Raw genomic sequence first — 19,880 nt, 5'->3', positions numbered from 1 at the left:
CACTTTGGTACCACATATAGGCAATACAGATGCTAAGCTATCACAGTTAAAAGGATCCTTGCCCAGAACTAAACAACAAAAAAACATGAATTTATTTGTTCTCTTGTGGGTTTTTGACCTTTGTTTTCCAATTTGAAAATAGATGTAGAACTTGTCCCTGCTTATCCTGCGTCTGTAACTTCTTAACCCAGGCATGTTAAAGGGTACGACCTCGTCCCCAATTACAAGAGTATCCTGTTACAACCTCCCGTACATATTGCTATATAACACACCTACCAAGACCTCCCAGTCCGACACATCTCCAAGAAAAACAAACATTTGTATATTTCGCACTCTAAACTATGGCCTTATTGATTCTTAGATTACCATCAGATAAACACAAATACCATCAGGTAAAGCACTTGTAATGTAGTAGGAAGGAAGAACTACTCTCTAACTCTGGTGTTGGCATCTGGCTTTCTGATGCTTTTGGCAAAAGATGGTTAATTGGTGCCCAGTGGAAACCTCTGGCCTGCAGGTAAAGCTCCACACACATATCCAGCGTTAGAATTCAAAGTAAGCACTCTCAGTTTCATCGCCAAATTACTTTTAGTTTGTACTTTTTTCAGAGTAATCAGTAACACTAGTATTGTCACAAGTTTATTACCCGACTGAAAATGTTCCTTACTGTTGTATCCCTACTGAGAATTGTGTTATTGCTGACAGACATTGGTTTAACTTTTCATCTACCTTGAGCCATGTCGAAGTGTACCCTATGGTGTGTCAGTACACCATGTTGTCACTGTTTGTTACGGTACGCCTGCAATATATCACAATTTGTACAACTCCTAACCACAAATCACACCCGTCAGTGATGCCCAGTGTGGTCTGACGTTAAACAGACTTTAAACTTTTGAAAAAACATGGTAGCAAAACACTGCTTTTCCGCCTCTTATTAAGTAACACCTAATCCTAATTTCTTGCAATTATTTGATATGTCTCCGCTGTAAAATGATTAATTATAAAATGACTTTTTGGCAAAGTAGCAATTACCAACATGTGCTTCGTACACAAACACACACAGTGAAACACAGATGCGGATGCACTTCCCTTTTCAACAGATGTTTCTTCTTCCAGGAAGTATGACATGTTCGGTCTGGTCCGAGTAGAGCCAAAGCAACTGGCCAGATGTGACAATAAAAACAAGCACCTCAGGTCATTACAATACAACACTTTTATTGTGAATATATTTTATTTGCACAATAATCAACACCATATTATAAACATTTTTCGTTACTTTCATTTTCTCTTTTTTACAGTAAATAGTATAAGTGTACAAATGTATACAAAAGTTATTCAGGCTAGTCAAGTTCCACAAAAAGAGTAATTCATGTACAGTATTAAAGCACAATCAGATATTGGAGGGACACGCACATGCCTGCACATAGACACGGGATCCCCGGGGTAAAACACATGTCAACACGCAACTTTGATAGACCGGCATAACCTGAACACTCAACAGGGTCAGCATGAAGGCTAGGTGGAGAGAACTCTACTTTCATTTTTTAAATAGCTACAATGAAAAAGGAAAACTTGAGTTTGATCTTAATGCTGTATGTATGGTAATGTGAGGCAATGTAAAAATTACCACTGGGAGTAGTGTATTCTCTAAGTTCTCTCCATCAGGCCCTGATGCTGATCATAGGCAAAGACAGCGTTCAAACACAGAACAAGCTCATCCCATGACATTGCAGCATTTCAACACCGAGCCTTCAGCGTCTGCTTCACAGCACTTATAGAGCAAAACAAAGAGGAAACAAGCATAGGGAGGAGAACAGCAAGGAGAAGGAAACAAGGAAACAGTCATTTCGATATGGTGATCTCATTCACAAGTCATTTTGGCTCCTGAGTCATGTGATCCAGAAAGGGAACAGAACAGGCCTAATAAAGAGAGGTTTTGGAGCGTGAGGCTCAAGTGTGGTTTAGGTTTGTTTTGAACATGAAGGAAAATTAAATCCCTTTCTTTAATCAAAATCCCTGCTTGTTTCTGCTGCTGCTCGGGCCACATCAAATAACAACTGCAGCTGATGTGGCCCATTCCACAACATTTTACTGCAAGGGCTACCATTTTCTACTCAACTGCAGCAGCATTAGCATAAAAGCCTACATGGTGATAATACAACTCTGATTCATTGTTTCATTCAGTAACACACTGATTGAGCTACTATGTAGGCACTGGGAATTTGATGTGTTCAAATTGAAGACAACCAAAGCTGTCAGACCAAGGACAAACACATTTTCAATTGTATTATCCTAATATATTTAGATTCACATGATCTCACTTCATCTCAGCGAGGTATAGATATCTATCTATCTAACGTCATAACTTGAATACTGATGTAGACCCACATCAGATTCTCTGTAGTCGGTATAGTGTATCTCTGATCCTTGGTACTGTGTGGAGCTTTGGTGTCAGAGGACTGGTGTTGTCTTTAGCTCTGTACTGAGCACATGCTGCTACAATACAACACCTAGTTAGTCATGTAACGCTATTTGATTTTGAGTATAAAAAATCCCAACTTCATAAATATATCAGTACAGTACATTTCAAAACACTTAAACAAAAAGGGAATATAGTTGCACTGGTGGCCTAAAATAATCATCATTACAGCATTATGATTCATACGCAATAAATAAGCAACAAACAATATTGACAACGACACAAATCAACGCTGTCAGTGAACATACAGTCTTTGAAGGATATTTAGTTGGCATAGTGGGACTCTTCAACCTCCGCAAAATAAATCAAAGAAACTAAAGAGGCAGAATTAAAGGGTTTGGTTAGCTCTTACTCTTGCACCATAAGAGAGGATTATGGAGTATATCATGGAAATGAATGCAGCTGAGCACAGTATATGTGTCTCTATTTTTGGAAATGACAAGGAGGAAACAATTGAGCACCCTTTGGCATTGAACAAATGATACGGTCATCATAAAGCATAATGTCTTGTTGCAACTTTTCTGCATACATCCTGCATGGCATAACTGGAGTGTCTTCTGGCCTTGTGTGGGATGAGATAATTATGTGTTTGTGTGTGTAGGGGTCATGAGTTTTGTAAAGCTGTGATGAGCCACATCATCAGTAGTTGGAGTCCAAGCATTTGCCAAAGACATGGGCTCAGGCTGGTCCCTCCTCCACAATCAGAATCATCTTCCTGTTGGACAAAGCAGTTGTCAATCAATCAGATCAACCGTCTTCTACTTTATCCAGTATATCTGCTGCGACTTACACCATCATCACTACTTTTCTACAAACAATAACGAGCAGTTTATGACTTATATGAGAAGAGCAAAAGCACTCACATATCCATCATTCCAAATGTTATTAAAATAAAGCTGGAACCAGGAAATGCAAAGCAAAAAGACTGGAAACAGGGCTAGCAAGGCTCTCCGTAAACACAATCCTCCTAGGAGAACCTCAAAAGCTTACTCATAAACACATGTCATTTGTTTATTTCCTACAAAGAGTGAAATGTAAAAAACAGAATCCCTGGTTATACATTGAACATGTGCAGGACTATGTCTTGGCAGTGTGCAGAGCCATGTCTGCTGATTCTATGTTTGCAGTCTTTGTGCTAATCTAACTGCCTGCCATGGTAGCTTGACATCTACTAGAAAATCATTCTCTCGTTTAACTCTTGACAAGAAAACAAACCGCATCTTACCCGAAATCATCTGTTAATTTAAATGCTGTGGTGCAGTTACAGAGACATCATTCTGATTGTGCTGCATGTGTTTGTTTGACAGTGTATTGTTTTTAGTATTTGATGGGAGTATTCAGGATGTCCCTGCATGCCAAAGGCCTAGGAGAGAGAGGTGGGAGTCCACTGTATTCAAAGGGCAGGAAACACACATGGAGCTTCCTTTGTTTACTCCTGTGACAACATTGACTGGCCTCGTCATAAACTGTCTTCCTATAAGGAGCTGATCCAAAAGTAACAGATGGTGGGAGGAAAAGGGACTCGGCCTACTTTTAATACTTTTATTTACTTTGTGTCCAAGCATAACCTCCTCACACCTCCCCCAATAATAAGACATTTTATAAACTGTTCAAAGTTGGGTGATGATGCAATGATCTCACACACAAGTTATCCACCTTGCTCCTTTGTTTGAATGATTTACCTCAAATGAACCACTATGAACTCCCATCTCTCCCATTAAGGGATTCTACAAAAGCTCATGTCCTACTGTATGAGGTCTGGATATTGTATTGCAATTCTTAAAACCTAAAAGACATCTCAGTCTGAGGCAAAATGCATCCAAATGTGTTTACATATTTGGCTGACAAAGCATTTAGCAATGCTGAATAAAAACTGCATATACGAATATTTATACATAGTTTTGTGAAGCTATTATTGCATAGTGGTGCTGCGAAGCTATTATATCAAATTGGTATAACACTTTTAACTGCCAAGATACAATCTGCTTGCCATCTGTTGGTGGAAAAAACAGGGGGAAAAAAGAACAAAAAAAGATGCCAAAGCAAGATGTAGCAGTCTGTTAGGGAGATAGGCACGCCACAAATAAAAACATCATACACAACTGTTTGTACTTAAAATGTGGTATTTAGTTCATTCTAGTTGTCAAATTATTTCTCACTGTTTTTAAATTTGTATGAAAAATTGTTAATGTAACACAAAACCTATAAACTTATGGGATCATAGTGTAAAAGTACAATAACTGATTGAAACTGTTTGAGAGAGTATTTCAGGTGGATCAGAGTTAACATGCATAATACCAGGTTGGTTAGATTCTTTTATCAAATATAACTAGGATGGGTGGTGCTTGAATGTTTGGAAAATAGGTATAGGTCCAGCAAATACCTAATTCCAACCAAGCTTTTCCTGATGTGCCCTTACCAGGCACATTGGGATGACCCGACAGTAAAAATGTAAGTAGTTCATATATCTGTATGGAGCTGTGTGAGGGCACTGACCCTGAACTCAGCACCAGCAACAACAAGAGAGGTATTGGGCTCAACGAAGAACTTCTGCTGATTGGACACAAGGGCTCATCCTATCAGACAGGAGCAGCAGCCGGTGGGATCAAAATCATAAAAAAAGAATGACAGAGGATGAGTAAAAAGAGACGATATAAAGCAAGATAAATAATAAAAATTGAGTCAAATATACATGCAAAATTCACAAAATACAAATGTTTTAATAAAATAATTAAATTAATGAATAAATCAAGAACGGATCAGAGGGAAAGACGGCACAGTGTGGATGAGAGAACTGATGAGAAACAGACAGAACTGACAGGAGCCAACAGCTCAGTAATGGAGCTGTTTCCAACAATGTTCTCTGGACAGACGCACATGTGTGGTTGTGTCTTACATTTTCATTGTTGTCGAAACATACGTCAGGCCCTTTGCGGTATCTGGGATTCTGAGCCAGCTCGCATGGATCAGGACCTTCGGCTGAACAGAAAATGTCAGGAAAAAGCGATACACCAGTCGCAGTTAACACTTACAACAGCAACTATTGGATGATCTAATCTGCCTGCCAAAAAGCCTTATGTTCTTCCAACTCATCAACCTTGGCTGGAGATATTCCTTCCAAGATTTTTGCTGACCTGCTATTACAATTTACGATAAAGGCAAAAAGGCAGTTCTTGAAATGATTATTAATTATACAAACTATTTGTATGAGTACATTCAAATTCATCTTTACCATTAAGCCATGCCATATGTATGTACGTGTGTATATATATTAAAATACAGCAGCATGTGTGTATTTCTTTTAGGGTTGAGTGGGGTCCTTATTAGTGTAGCAACTTGAGGCTGTTTTGACCCCATGGTGGGGATCTCTCATGATGACCTCTGCACTTCTACACCAGTAGGAAGCTACGTTCACGACACATCTGTCAAACAGATACGCTGAACAAATATACAGTATATCAAAACTCACATTGTACATACATACAAACACACTGCAGCTCTTAACCTTAATTCATCCTGATGGCAGCGTGCAGACCAGATGAATTAAACAAAGAAATGTAATCTGTGAGTAATATGAGACAGACTTTCATATGCCGTGCATCTGGTTTACTGTTCACCCCTTAACATTCAGCAGGGACCCACTGCAAACTCCTGAGGTGTGTGTCCTTGTATTGAGAGTTTAAAGCCCCCCTGTCATAAGGGTGATGGGTGGAGGGCTGGAAAGTAAAAAGGAAGTGTAACTCTATGTTTGATTTTTACGAGTGAAAGGATACAGGGTTGTTCAGCCTGTCGCAGCGGCCTGGGGTCACAGGACAAACACGTTGCCTTGGCATCAGTGATCAGGAACACTAGGTTGGTGTTTGGCAGCTTCTCAGCACGATACATCCTAGAAAGAAAGACATTCATAGTGGTAAACAGTGCATACAGTATTTATTCAGTAATATAGCTGTGCTGAAAGGATCACGCAGCTTCAAATGACATGTAAAGAGATATTCTGTACAATATACTGCATTTGCATATATAGTGTATAGAATATGCTTTATACAGACAGGTATGTGTGCAGTTGGGCACACAATTACAAAGCTAAACCTCTTCTCTTGTCTGGGGATTGGCTTTTTATGGCAGTTTCTGTGTCTACAGTCGTTAACATTGGGGGGTAAAGCAGCAGACACGTGGGACTCAAAACACCCAGTAATTACAGCCATATTTAACTCCCTCCCACAGCCCAAATTGACACAGAAAGGAGGTTAGAGCAAAGGGGATGTGCAGTGGTCCGTGAATGTGTGTATTAGTGAGTTTGAAGTATAGCCAGGGAGCGAAGGAAGAAAAACAGATAAAAGAGCTTTTGTGCTTCCCTCTGCAATTCCGGGCACTGACAGATCAAGGTAATCTGCATCTGATCAAAACTCACCAGAAAACAGCTGCCTGAAATCAGGCTGAAAAACAGAGAGAAGCCAGGAAACTAACACTATCCTGGACCCATCCCTGCACACCCATAAACAGAAGGATGTCCAGGAAGAAGATAGAGTAAAAGGGGAACAAATCCCATGTAATGCATAAGCGGATATAGTCATTAAAATGGGAGCACATGTACATTTTGCACGTATGACAATAGACCCACATACCTGGAGCAGTTTCCACAGTCCAGTAAACCTGAGTAGGATCTTTCCTCATTGTCAAAGAAGTACTGAGTCTGCTCTGTGATGCAGCTTTCTTTAAACATGGCATCTGGTATGTCATCATCCGGTGACTCCGCTAAAAACAAGAGGACATTTTTAATAAAAACAAACACTACAAAAGATTTATTGAGAGAAAAGTGGGATCTAATTTAGAAAGAGGTTGCAAATACTGCTTTGTCATCTCAATATGGCTTACAGTTATGTTTTGATGTACTAGCTTTTGTTGCTTACCTGCTTCTAGAAGGTTAGGGAACATGACACCAAAGAAGAGCTGCTGAAGTATCGACCTAGACACAGAGAAGGAAAATAACAAAATGAGTCACACAGATGATTCATTAAGCCAGCTATCATTTATATTACATTGAACAACAAACACTTTTACAGTGTTTGAGTCATTATTGATCTAAATGTCAAGGGATGTGTCAGTCATTAGATTTTAAAAGTTGTGTATATTGCAGTTGGACAGTCATAGAAATATCAGTATATTGTTGTGTAACTGCTCTTGCCCTTCACTTACCAGTCAGCCTCATCCCTCAACAACATACATCTCTTTCTCATTTAAAGTCCTACCCCAAAGTACAAATGTACTCCCACTCGCAAGCAATACAAAAAGTGGAAAAACAAAACACAGAAACATAAACTGTATACTCACCAGGCTGCACTGGAGGCCCACCAGCCAATACTGAGCATGTCTGCAATGGTAGGCTGAAGAAGGAAAATAAAAGAGAGTCATATACCGTAGAGTAAAATCCAAAATAAAGGAATTTTATTTTTACATTTTGTATTACTTTCATGAAACAAGAAATACCTAGAATTACCAGTCAAGTTTCAGGTTACATTGATGTCTGTCCAAATTGTCATTACCTCCTCATTTGACCTTTTCCAACATTTGTGTGATATACTTGATGAGTGATTGTATTTAAGTTATGACCGAAAAGTAAAACAGTTGTCACGTTCATACTTTGGTCCGAAAGTATATTCGTGCCAACGCCTTCATAGAATTGGACGAATGAACAAACCACCCTAAAACCTAATATTCCCAATATTCCAAATGAATCAAGAACCATTATAGTTTTTAATCAAACATGTGTGTGTCTTACCACATAGACGGAGCGGGGTCCTGCTGCAATCTTGCTGCCTTTCTCCGGGTCGCAGACAGACTGGTAGTCATAGGTCTTGTTGAAGGAGTACAGAGAGGTGTTGACCAGGTTTATCATCAGCACAGGATCAACCTCTCCAAAGAACTGACCTATCTAGACGAGTTCAAATACAAACACACAAACACATAAAACCTGTCAACAAAAGCAGTGGAAGACTCTACTTGTACAATCATACAGCTGTGTAACATCTCCTCGGGTGGAGCTTTACAGACTTGGCCATTCATTGCTGCATCGGTGCACTGAACATTTGCTTTTAGGTGATTAGAGCCAATCAGGACGAGTGGTAAAATGTTCTGAGGCAGCACATTTTACCAGGTGGCAGTCAGCCTGTCACTCTTCCACTTCGCTTCTAATGCCATGCCCTTTTCACCCTCTGTTGAAGCGCTCTGGATAGGCAAGTGTGGTGTCACGCTCCAGTGTCCCCTGTCTGGGTGTCGTTGTTACATTGCTGTCAGTTTCACAGCAGGTTTTCAGTCGCAGCAGGCTTTGCTTGCTCAACCAAAAGAGCAATTTAAGGCAGAGTGTTTGTAACATAGAATAAAGGTAAAACAATGTTATCCCATGATTGAAATCAGAATAGTTAACTGTAGCTTCACAAGGAGCACTCAGGTTATAAGTCTACTTAGTTGCAGCGTTCCTACTACCTGAGCATTAACAATACATATAGCCCTGATAGAAGAGCTGTAGCCATCATCATAGAATTATGGCTACATGTTTTAAAGCTGCAGACAGACTTAAAATGATGCATGATCCCAAGATGTTAAAAAGGGAAAGGAGGGTGCTTTTTCAAATGCAAGACATTGCAATAGCAGAATGGATCAAAGACAGCAGATGTCCAGTCTTGTCTGTCATGCAACGTTTCCAGACCTTCTGCATGTCCTACCGCTGACACACAGGGGCCTATAGCAGCCTGAGAGAGGTGAGTTCACACAGCAGAGCTGACTTCTTGCATTCACAGGGGACTTGCTTCACTTTACCACAGCCTCCATGACTGACTAAACCCCATCACAATCTTCCCTTTGATCCTCCTCCAGTCGCTAGTGCTTTACTTTACTGGAGACATCGATGTACTGCTGTCCTACAGGAGCTTTCAAACAGCTCATAGCTAACAGGCCATTATAATACCTCAGCAGAGTCATAAGCCCTTTGTATGACCTCTATATGGGATTGATGGATCCCTGTGGCATAGAGGAGCTAGGTATGAAGAAAGGTCGAGCAAAGTAAGACATTTGAACGATGGCAAAGTATTTGATTTGAACCTTTCTGACTATATGACCACAGATGACCACATGAGCTCGGGATTTAAGATTTGCATTGCCATTTCTACACTGTAGCTAGTTTGCATATGACATTAAAGCCTTTGAATCTTGAATCAGATGTTTTATTGTGGGAGGGTTTATCAAGTCACAGTTGCAGGTCACCCTTGAAAAAGAGATCTTTTGATCTCAAGGGGCTTTCACCTGGTTAAATAAAGGCTACAAACAAACAATCAAATAATTGGACAAGGACAAAGGCAGCAGAAAAGTTAAAGGGGACCTATCATGCAAAATGCACTTTTGTACATCTTTTATACATGAATATGTGTCCCCGGTGTGTCAGGGAACTCACCAAGTGTCAGAAAACACAACCCTCTCTCTTTTCCTCCATACCCAAATCTCTAAAAACGGGGCTGCAACAGATCTGATACAGACTGATACAGATTTGAAATTGTTCTGATGTCAGAAACGGGGAGCTCCGCCTATATGGGTAACTCTCCACCTATCAGGGGAATGAGAGGTTGCGTGGCATGGTAAGAGCATGGTAAAATGACGCTCGTGCCTCGCCCCCCTCCTTTGCATGGGGGCGTGGTCAGCTGCAGCTCATTTGCCACAGAATCAGCCCTTGTGAAGACAGGGCTGGAATAGAGCAAATAAAGGCATGGCTAAAATGCATGATCTGTTTGGTATTTTGAAAATAAAACTTTACAGACATGTTTTGTATAGGTATGGCCCTACAATATATTATTCAAATATGGCATGATAGGTCCACTTTAAGTATACATGGTTGTAATAACGTGAAAAAACTGCTTTTCGGGTAACTTACAAGGGTGATATACTCTTCCTGGTTTGACATCAGAAGAAATCCTCCATCATCCAGGATTACACAGTCCACATGCTGTGGGGGAAAACAAGATAAAGAGTACAAATAAAGTAGTAAAAAGTATTTGGAATTTAAAAAGAGCTTTCATTATTTATAAAGAGGTACTAATCAAGCTTTATTACAAAAGGTTTCATTGCTGTACCTTGTCATTCCTTAGACAGCCACAGATCTCATCCTTGCACTAAAACGTAAAAAAGTGAACCAGATCATTTGTATTTTATAACGACAAAGCTGTAAACAAATTGTACATATGATACAATGAGTCTTTATAAACACAACTTACGTTCAGTTTCAGTGTAGCATTTATGAAACTGTTCATCCAGAATGAGACATTGAGTTTCACACCCACCACTACAAAGCAAACCACAAAACAGGCAGATATGTTGAAACTTGTCATTTATATTGCATCGAACAAATCTTCAAACTTGGGTTAGCAAGACTGACCTGCTGGCTTGAGCGTGACTTCACCAATCGTGACGTCCACTGATTTGCTCACTAGAATACCTGACTCAGTAACAGACTCCCTCACCTCTGCTGCAGTGTAGAAGGGATACACAAGGGAAGGGAATGAAATCATGGCAATTTAACCTAAATCATGTTAAAAAAAACCCTGGCACGGAACCTTTCATAATGGGAATAACAGTAACATAGGAATAATCGCTATCCATCGTGGGGAATTCCATGCATTTTTAGCTGCTTGTAATTTACGTGAGTGGAGCTGAGTCTGTAAGACCGGTACATGTGTTAATCCAGTCAAGTGTAGCTGAAAGCGCAGCTACATTACGTCTGCCTGTCCTGATGTCTGTTAGAGAGATCAGCGGAGATAACAGGAAGCAGGGCAGGAGGGAGATGGGGGGGGGGAGGAGTGCTGACAGACACAGCGGGAAAAAGGAGAAGGATAAAGAGTGATATCAGAGGCCTGAGAGTGTGATCTTTGCCAGGAGAATCGAGATGACGTCCAAAAGGCAGAGAGCAGGATAGGCTCAGTGAAAGACCACATTGAGGATCCTCAAACATACAAAAGTGCACGAAACATACACACTGTCCAACCTTTCAGAAAACTTACGGAAATATGGAGCTGTGAAAATATAAACGTCATTGTCCAGGGTCCTTTTGTAGAAGCTGGACTCGTATGTCTCCGGATTCTCAGCCCAATCTTCTCCAGCACTGAAAATTTGTATTGTATCATAGTATTATATATGGGCCATTATTTCAAATCAAATCAAAATAGCAATCAAATCTGAAGCACTTGATATATGTCAAGAGCATGACCCTGTTAAAGGAACAAGTGATTGAGTTCCAGGTTTTATAGGCAGGAGGAATATGCATTTATCTTCAGCTGGAGTATAATATTCTGACCAAGCGAAACCCCCCACATTTAGGTTAGACAAAAGAAGCAGCGAGGAAATTGAGGAAAATGCTGGATGTGTGGTTATGACCCGTGTCCTGTTCTGGCTTGGCAAGCTCTGGGAGTTCAGCTATAAGTGTCTAATCCTCTCTGTTCTGGAAAGTAACCCAGTGGAGCAGGTGAGTAAGGCAGCCAAAAAAACGCTCAGCTCAAGAGCATTACAGTCTGTATCCATTTTCATCTCACACATTTACACCAGCAAATATTTGGGCAGGGCTTGACGGGCTGTTTTACAACGCCAGCACTAACGTGAGAAGTGAAACTGAGTAAAGAGAGAGAGGAGATTACCTTCTTGGGAAGACTCTTGTGATTCCTCCATCTGTGGCTACAAACCTGGCCACTATCCCATCCCTGAAAACATGGAAAACAGCCTCCAATCAAACATCAAAGCCAATCACACTGATTAGAAAAAGTGTTTGTGATCTGTGAGAGCAAGCTGCAGACAAGACACAAATTGTATGTGCCCACAGTCACTTGCCTTCATATGTGCTGACGCTAAACAGACACTCTGCAGTGTGAGTGTAAGTGTTTGTTCAGATTATTTCAGACAAGTGGGCCTACCATGAAAGGAAACACACTGATGCAATTATTTTATTTCCCTCTAGAAACAGCATGTCTTGGCAGAGCTCTTGGTTGGGTGTGATATACATTCTGTGCTTTGCTTTCATCGTATTTCTCTAGTTGGATATGATCAAATCAACCAGAGTAGAAACGATAGATTGAAACTCTGGCTCAGTTACTCGGTAAATTGAGCATGAAATAAGCGTTGGCTATTGTAGTACAGAGCAATATTGGGCACATGCAACACAGATTTCTATATGATGAATGTTTTTAATAAGCACTGTAAGTGGTGCATTGTAAAGAGAGAAAGATTTGAGACTCACACTGCCTGCTCGTTCCAAAGTTTAACCAGTCCAGCTGTCAGACCTGCATCCAGAATTACTCGATTCACCAGGGACATATTACCTGTCAATATAAGACAAGATACATTTTGCATATTTCAAACTTCCCCATAAAAACTCTGCTCACTAGGGAAATACGGTTGAAGCAACGTCCGTCTTTTGTGTAAGAATCTTGGCAGGAAAGATGGTTATGTTGTGCTTTTGGTCTTTACTGATGAGCCACTGAGCAATGCACTTAATCCAGTATTCTCTTTTTCAGCTGATCTGTTAACTGGCTGCTAGCATGGATGATACGCTGGAGACAAGTGTTTAAGTGTTTGAAAATGGTAGACAAAGAGAAGGTGTGTCGAGCCAAATGTCGAGCCAAATCGAAAAGTTGCTCTCATGGAACTTGTTAGGAAATCATCCAGCTGGGAGACATGTTTTCGTAGGTCTTTTCTGAGTGATTATTAGACAGTCAGTCAGCAGGGAAACATCTTTGAAACATTTGCTGTTGCTGCTTTAAAAGAGAGACAATGCCAAGATATTGAGTTTGAACCCCATTGTAAAGACAATTACTTTTTTAAAGTAAGCACAGGTTAGTTAAATACAACTTCCATAGAATGCCATAGTGACGCATCCTAAAACCGAATCATAAATCTAAATCGATAGATTTATGATCAATAGATTTATGATTATAAAATTATAAAAGTAGAGATGTGGAGATTATCCGACTGAACAAAACGTGATCCGTCTCTTAAATGTGTGTGTCAACCACAGACCTTATTTCGAGCAATTTTCCAAAATCCTATGGAGAAATTGCATTGCTTTTTTGTCGAAGGAACCCATGCGCAGCTTACTTCCGGGTTTTAGGACGCGTCACTGTGGCACTCTATTGAGTGTTGTTTTAAAGGTACCCTATTATACTGTTTTTCATTACTTTATTATGGGTCTCAGATACAAAACATGTCTCTGAAGTGTTGGCTCCAAATACCAAACAGATCATTGTAGCATCCCATAAACCCCTCTGTTTCAGCCCTGTTTCCAAAGTGCTGATTCTCTGTCTGTTACTTTAGATGAAAATAAGGAGCCCCTCCCCACGCCCCTCTGAGAGATATTTGGTTAAAGAGAACACAATGGTGCTGTAGGAGGAGATTCAGGTGGTGGGCGGGTGTTACCTTGGTTGGTGATTGGCTAATGGTTACACAAGCCAAAACATCGTTATGACATCATAAAGTGGCCAAAATCTGATCAGCTCATTTTCAGACAGGTTTTTATAGAAATGGATCAGGACAAAAAGTGAGCAAATCTTTTTTCCTGAAACTTTCAGAATCTCTTTACACAGAGGGGACACATGTTTATGTATAAAATACATGAAAAAGTGGATTTTGCATAATAGGTGACCTTTAAATAATGTCCATAACTTTGTTTAGAAATACTTTGAAATGAAAGTAAACTGTGAGACCATACTGCACAAACAGCAACAGAATGAATGCATCTTTATATGGCTTGACCTTGGGTTGAAATGGATCAAGGCTATCTAGATCCATTAGCTAGATAATGGTGGTAAGCCATACTAAAGGGGAGATCCATTAGATGATGACAAATCAAACACAGTGAGTCATTGTGTAGCATGACAACATCAAGCTTCTTGGAAACTCAGTCAATCAAGCTGATGTCATTCTGCTTCGACCGCACTGATCTAAGGACCAAAGTAATGCTCTGACCTTCAAATGTTGACCATTGTGATATCAAAGTATCGCTGTGACTAACAGTAAAACACACCATGCATACACACCAACACTCAAACTCTCATTACTGCACACAAAGCAAAGCTACATTCTGTATATGGATTTATGTGTTGATCAGTGGTTTAATAATACTCATATGAATACAAACAGAAAGCTTATATCACAACCTGTGCAGGTGTGTCAAGTGAGATAACAGTGAAGAAGATGCATGACTCACATGCATCTGGGGGGTTCCTATCAATGTACTGGCTGAAGTCGAGGACAAACTGGGTGTTGTTGAGTGACAACTTCAGCTCTTTGCAGTATCCCCTGAAGGAACAGTATTGATCAGTTTCAATATCACTCCCTTGTTCAGTACAGTGACAGTTCAATAGTGTTAGGGTCACTCACCTCGGAGCAAGGTAGGTGTATCCATACTCATCAAAACTCTCCTGCAGTATGGTTTCCAAAGCTTTTGAAAACACAAAGCATTTGGTTTAGGAAAAAAGAGATGATGGATTATCCAAACTAGGTGCTTAAAGGTGTGGTCAATATTTATAAGACGATGTTAATCAGGAAACACTTCACAAGTAGATGGATCAAACACATACATACACATATATAATATTGGAAATGTTGTATGTGAATGATTAAGGTAGAGAGTATGGATGAGGATGAAAGGGGGGGCATGAGACAATTACTGAGTGAGAAATACTTGCCTTCTTGCCCTGTAGTGACCCCAGAAGTTGAGGAGAGGAGAAAGTAGGAAAGACAAACGGTGATTAAAATGCATTCATCCTCTGATCGAGCCATACCTTGGAAAATATGCTGAACATTGTAAATAGTTTACACAGTAGGTAAAACTAAACATATCATGCCGTGAAACAATATCACATCTAATTGAAAAACTTGAAATAGATTGAGAAACGCAGAACATTAAAGGAGCAGGAGGATGGCATGGAAGGGACAGCACATAAATATATACAATATTAATAAATAATAGACCTACTACTCTATGCTTTGACTGCCCTTGCTCTGGATTTCATTTAAAATACTATCTGGTAATTCTTATCTCATAAATGACATGACAGGCATGGACGGCCTTCATTCACTGGTCTCTTAAAATGATGACATTTTTGACATTTCCTTTAAAATATACTGAGTCCTGTGGTGCAGTCTGCAGAAAAAATTACTGAGCGCTGAGTTTCCTTGAGGTCGTGAAAATCTGGTGCAGGATGAAACAACGTCCTTCACATAAAAGATAACAGGCAGATTCATTGTCCCTCTGTCTCTATAGACTGGGCAGGGTGTCTCTATGTCCAATTGCTTTCCACGCCACACATCTTTCTTTTCTTTCTTTCTCTTTATTTCTCTGTCACCATCTCTTCAACGCCAGTATTAGGTCATTTATTGAATGCATGTAGCAGTTCTGCCATATGGACAGAAAAACTGTTCAACACACACTTGACTAGGGACCCTCCGTAATGTAGTAAAAGGACAAGTGGCTGCAGGAACCACCTACTGCAGGAAAGTGCTAAGATGGATCGAGGCATTGGTGGTCTGGCTCCGGTGTGAAACTCTATACGGCTGTACAGAGAACTTTAGAGTCCCGAACTCCCTTATCGGAGTAGTCTGTGGCAGCAAGGCATGGTGTGTTACTTTCTTTAACAGGCCTGTAAACGTTCTGACAGTCTTTATAGCATGGTGACAGACTCGTTATTGCAGAGAGGGAGTGATACAGAGGCCAAAACACTCAGTCAAAATCTCATCTGTTGGAATAACTGCACCATTAGCCATTTATGCTTTGTGGTGTCACATCAAAGATATGAAAAAATCCACTAAAGCCAGATGGTTTTGTGCTGATTCCGATGATTTTCTTCCATTTATATCCCTTGATCAAAGTGCCTACCCATGCCTCTACAAAGTAATGAATAAGCATTCATACCTCAGAGTCCATCCATCTATATGTAATCATGCAAATACTGTTTATAGAAGACACAATGAAGTGGAAATGCATCACATGGAAAGAGAAAGACATGGATGACACAGAGTAGCGAGTACTTGCCCCAAGTGGAAGCTGTGAGATTCCAATGTGAAAGGACAGAAGAGAAAAACATGCATTAGAATCAAAATGCCAAGAACATCACCCAGAGTGTATAGTATGTGTGTATATGAAAGAGTTTTGTCCTTGTGATTATTAGCCATGTTCTGAGCTGTTAGGAGAAGCAGCCAAAGTGTTTCATACAGCGAGACAGCCTTGAGAGCAAACGCAGCAAAAAAAAAGTAAGCTGAAAAGAAATAAAGCGGTGAAGGGAGAGGGATAAAGGAGAGTAAGGAGAACAAAGGGAGGACAACTTTATGGATTAGACAGAGAGACAAAGGAGAACAATCTGAGTAAATCACATTTGCTTCAGGTTGCCTGTTAGCCTGAGACAGATCTGGTAAAGTACAGATGGACTTTATAAGAGGATGGTAGAGATGAAATTGGCCATCGAGACAGAGCGAAAGTGTGGAGTGCAGAATAAGAAAATAAAGGAAAGCTGGTATGAGAGGTGATAATGAGCAGGGAGAGGAGGCAAGGGAAGTTTATTCTTCTCCAAAGCCTGAAGGAGGGCCAGAGAAGGGGAGTAAATAAGAAGAGAAGAGAAAAATTGACAAGATCAAAAGATCCTGTGCTTTGGCTGGGTGTGGGAGAAAGAAGGCATGTGGATGAGTATGTGTGGGAGTGCGGGGCGACTGACCAGTGGGTTACACTACAAAAGAAAAGCACCGTGGGGATCCGCTGATCTGAGCAGCAACTACAAAGGAGTGGTTGTGGTTCCAGCTAGGAGCAAGAGGAGATACTGAAGAGGACAACCCAAGGAAAGTATGCATGGGAGCTGGTTGTGAGAAACCAGCTAAATTAAATCTGATTGATTTGTTTGAACACTTTTGAATCATGAGAGTGTATGCTATACTTACACATAACTTTGTTTGTATCATCCCCCAGATTTGCTTGAATGAAGTGTTCACTGTATTTAGGCAGAGCAAGAGCCAGGCTGCAGAAAAAGATAATTAGAGTCACATTGATGATAGGTTGCAAGCTTAGTCGTCATTAAAGCAATTGGAAACTGAAACTAAAGCAAGCAATGTTTTCTAAATTGCTCTGTGAAGTAGTTTTACATACTGAGTATTTGCATGAGACACAAGAGGATGTATTGAAACACAGAAAAAACACAAAGCTGATTAAGGTTTCCATGTTTCTCAGGAAGGCTTTGCTGCATGTTCAATAATAATCCCTTAAATGTGTTTCCCATCAACAAAGCCGAGCATGCTATTAGAAACATGAGAGTGAGCCCTGTTGGCTTAAGTAGTGTCCTCCATCATCTGGAGTGCTCTTAGGAGTTAGTGGCAGTGAGTTGTCCTAAGTGAAAGAGACAGATTAATAAACCATGAAGGCTGAATACAAAATTGCTGAGCTAGTTTACCTGTAATCTGTTCCATTGACCGGAGCAAACGTGTATGTCCGGACTCCTCGATCTATGTACCTCTGGCAAAGATAATACACACAGGAACTGGCATTTATAACTGCTATGTAATGTTAAGGTAAGTATCGTTCAATGTGTTATTGTTTAAAATTTAAAAGGAAAAAAAGGGGCTATCCTTAAATATAGTTTAAAGTCATATTACGTTTTCTTTCAATAATACAAATCACAAATAAAAACATTTATTTTTTAAATCTAGGTAGAATATAAAAGACAGTTTTCAGCTCAATGAAAGCTGACACATAATCGGCGGTTCCTACACGTCTTATCTCTTAAGTACTGCTAAAAACAATTACCAGGAATTTTTGCAGGAAAACAACTTTGATTATGTAGGAGCATGAAATACAAGTGGAACATATTGGGTTTGCATCTTTTAGAATTGTTTATATATAATCTGTGATGAAATATGATAATACATATTGAAAGTAACTGCTGCTTCAATATGAATTACTTAAATAGTTCGTTTTGCAACAGTATATTTACGTTGCAAAAAAGAAACCTTTTCCTTTGTACAATGATAGACACTTAGCACTCCTAATATATTGGTATTTCAGTTTGCCTACATAGTCAGTGAACATCTCTGCAGAGTATTCAGCTGCAAGGCATAGTCATGGCAGGCGACCTCTACAAAAGTATCCAAACTCATTTAAAGTTCTCCCAAACGTTAAGCTTATTTGAGTATTTTTTCTTACCTCATCTTGAGTTTTTACCAGAGTGTTAATGGTACTTTCGCCTGTCTCACCATCGATCATCATTTTTCTGATCTAGTGGGAGAGATGAAGAAACAGACAGTGTAAATGAAATGTGTTTCAAACGTCACTGGATCTGATTCAGTGAGTCTCAGCTGATTTAAAAACATTCTGTCTCAAAACCGCAGGCTAATAAATTAGGAACACTGAGTAAATCACATGCAGGGGCTTGTCATGATAGCTTTATGAGGAGACATGAGACATCTGGCACCCTGGATGTATATCCTCCTCTGAATATTTGCCTGAGTGTGTGTGTGTGTGTGTGTGTGTTGTGTGTGTGTGTGTGTGTGTGTGTGTGTGTGTGTGTGTGTGTGTGTGTGTGTGTGTGTGTTTGTCAGGGGGATTTCAATATATCAGAACACTCCACCTCCACTTTGATGTCATTCTCCAGCTCAGCATCTAGGAAGTCCAGAGTAACAGGTTCCTGGAATTTAGGATTCTGAGAAAAAAGATGATATTTCAGTCTGAAGAGTCCAATAATACTGCACGCACGCACGCACGCACGCACAAACCTAATGACAGAATAAGAGGATTGATGTGAACAAAGCAGAATAAACCTTTAGCCTTATCCTGCATTGCTTGAAACAAAGTTTATAATGTAATAACCCCCTTTCATATCACTCTATCGAAAGCCTGCTGAGTTGATAGAGTAAAATGTTATAAAGTTCAGACGACCGTATTACGATTGTTATTCAGAAATGGGTTCTTGCTATGGCAATCGGCCATTGAGAGGAAAATCCCCTGCATCTTAGAACTGGCATTGCATTGAATTACATCAAGTGTACTACAATTATTTTAGCCATACTGCTCTTGTATTTTCAATTCAAGAGTAATGCCAATCATTTTCCTTAACATATGACTCCAATGAAATCCGTGGTTTAAAAAACAAAGGGCGCCATATGGCAGTATTTTGACAACATATCTGTGACACCAGACACAGCTGAATCAGATTTGATACAAAGTGACACTGGACCCTATTAATGTTTTGTCTTAAAAACCCAATACGACTGAGTGGCTTTATGGTGGTATAAAATGGTAGCAATAATCTAGTGCTTCTCTATAAAACAGCACTACATGGAATCTGATACGTGCCTCTCCTCCAAAGCGTTTGTTCACTCAAAAAAAAAAAAA

At 39.9% G+C, this 19,880-nt stretch overlaps 1 protein-coding gene across 5 annotated transcripts in view; it reads right to left on the bottom strand.

Moving 5' to 3' along the window:
• Positions 1-1,250: 1,250 nt before the first annotated feature.
• LOC117545743 (voltage-dependent calcium channel subunit alpha-2/delta-1) overlaps positions 1,251-19,880 on the bottom strand; it is a 111,900-nt gene continuing 93,270 nt past the window's right edge. For 2 of the 5 annotated variants that reach the window (XM_034215683.1, XM_034215679.1), the window contains exons 19-39: positions 19,117-19,188; positions 18,693-18,764; positions 17,944-18,005; positions 17,438-17,514; positions 16,542-16,553; positions 15,196-15,204; positions 14,888-14,948; positions 14,715-14,806; positions 12,750-12,831; positions 12,154-12,216; positions 11,524-11,624; positions 10,902-10,991; positions 10,741-10,808; positions 10,600-10,638; positions 10,401-10,472; positions 8,259-8,411; positions 7,811-7,863; positions 7,390-7,445; positions 7,105-7,234; positions 6,253-6,365; positions 4,984-5,458 (exon numbers count right to left, since the gene is read on the bottom strand). In XM_034215683.1, the coding sequence (XP_034071574.1) occupies positions 5,211-5,458; positions 6,253-6,365; positions 7,105-7,234; positions 7,390-7,445; positions 7,811-7,863; positions 8,259-8,411; positions 10,401-10,472; positions 10,600-10,638; positions 10,741-10,808; positions 10,902-10,991; positions 11,524-11,624; positions 12,154-12,216; positions 12,750-12,831; positions 14,715-14,806; positions 14,888-14,948; positions 15,196-15,204; positions 16,542-16,553; positions 17,438-17,514; positions 17,944-18,005; positions 18,693-18,764; positions 19,117-19,188 (1,725 nt within the window). In that variant the 3' untranslated portion in view covers positions 4,984-5,210. Of the gene's footprint in view, positions 3,195-4,975; positions 5,459-6,252; positions 6,366-7,104; positions 7,235-7,389; positions 7,446-7,810; positions 7,864-8,258; positions 8,412-10,400; positions 10,473-10,599; positions 10,639-10,740; positions 10,809-10,901; positions 10,992-11,523; positions 11,625-12,153; positions 12,217-12,749; positions 12,832-14,714; positions 14,807-14,887; positions 14,949-15,195; positions 15,205-16,541; positions 16,554-17,437; positions 17,515-17,943; positions 18,006-18,692; positions 18,765-19,116; positions 19,189-19,880 lie in introns of those variants that run through there. The other 3 variants (XM_034215681.1, XM_034215682.1, XM_034215680.1) reach the window with 3 other exon arrangements.

Source organism: Gymnodraco acuticeps, unplaced genomic scaffold (assembly GCF_902827175.1).
Source record: "Gymnodraco acuticeps unplaced genomic scaffold, fGymAcu1.1, whole genome shotgun sequence".
NCBI classification, from domain to species: domain Eukaryota; kingdom Metazoa; phylum Chordata; class Actinopteri; order Perciformes; family Bathydraconidae; genus Gymnodraco; species Gymnodraco acuticeps.
Note: the sequence above shows the minus strand (reverse complement) of the source record. Positions and strands in the feature narration are given on the sequence as shown.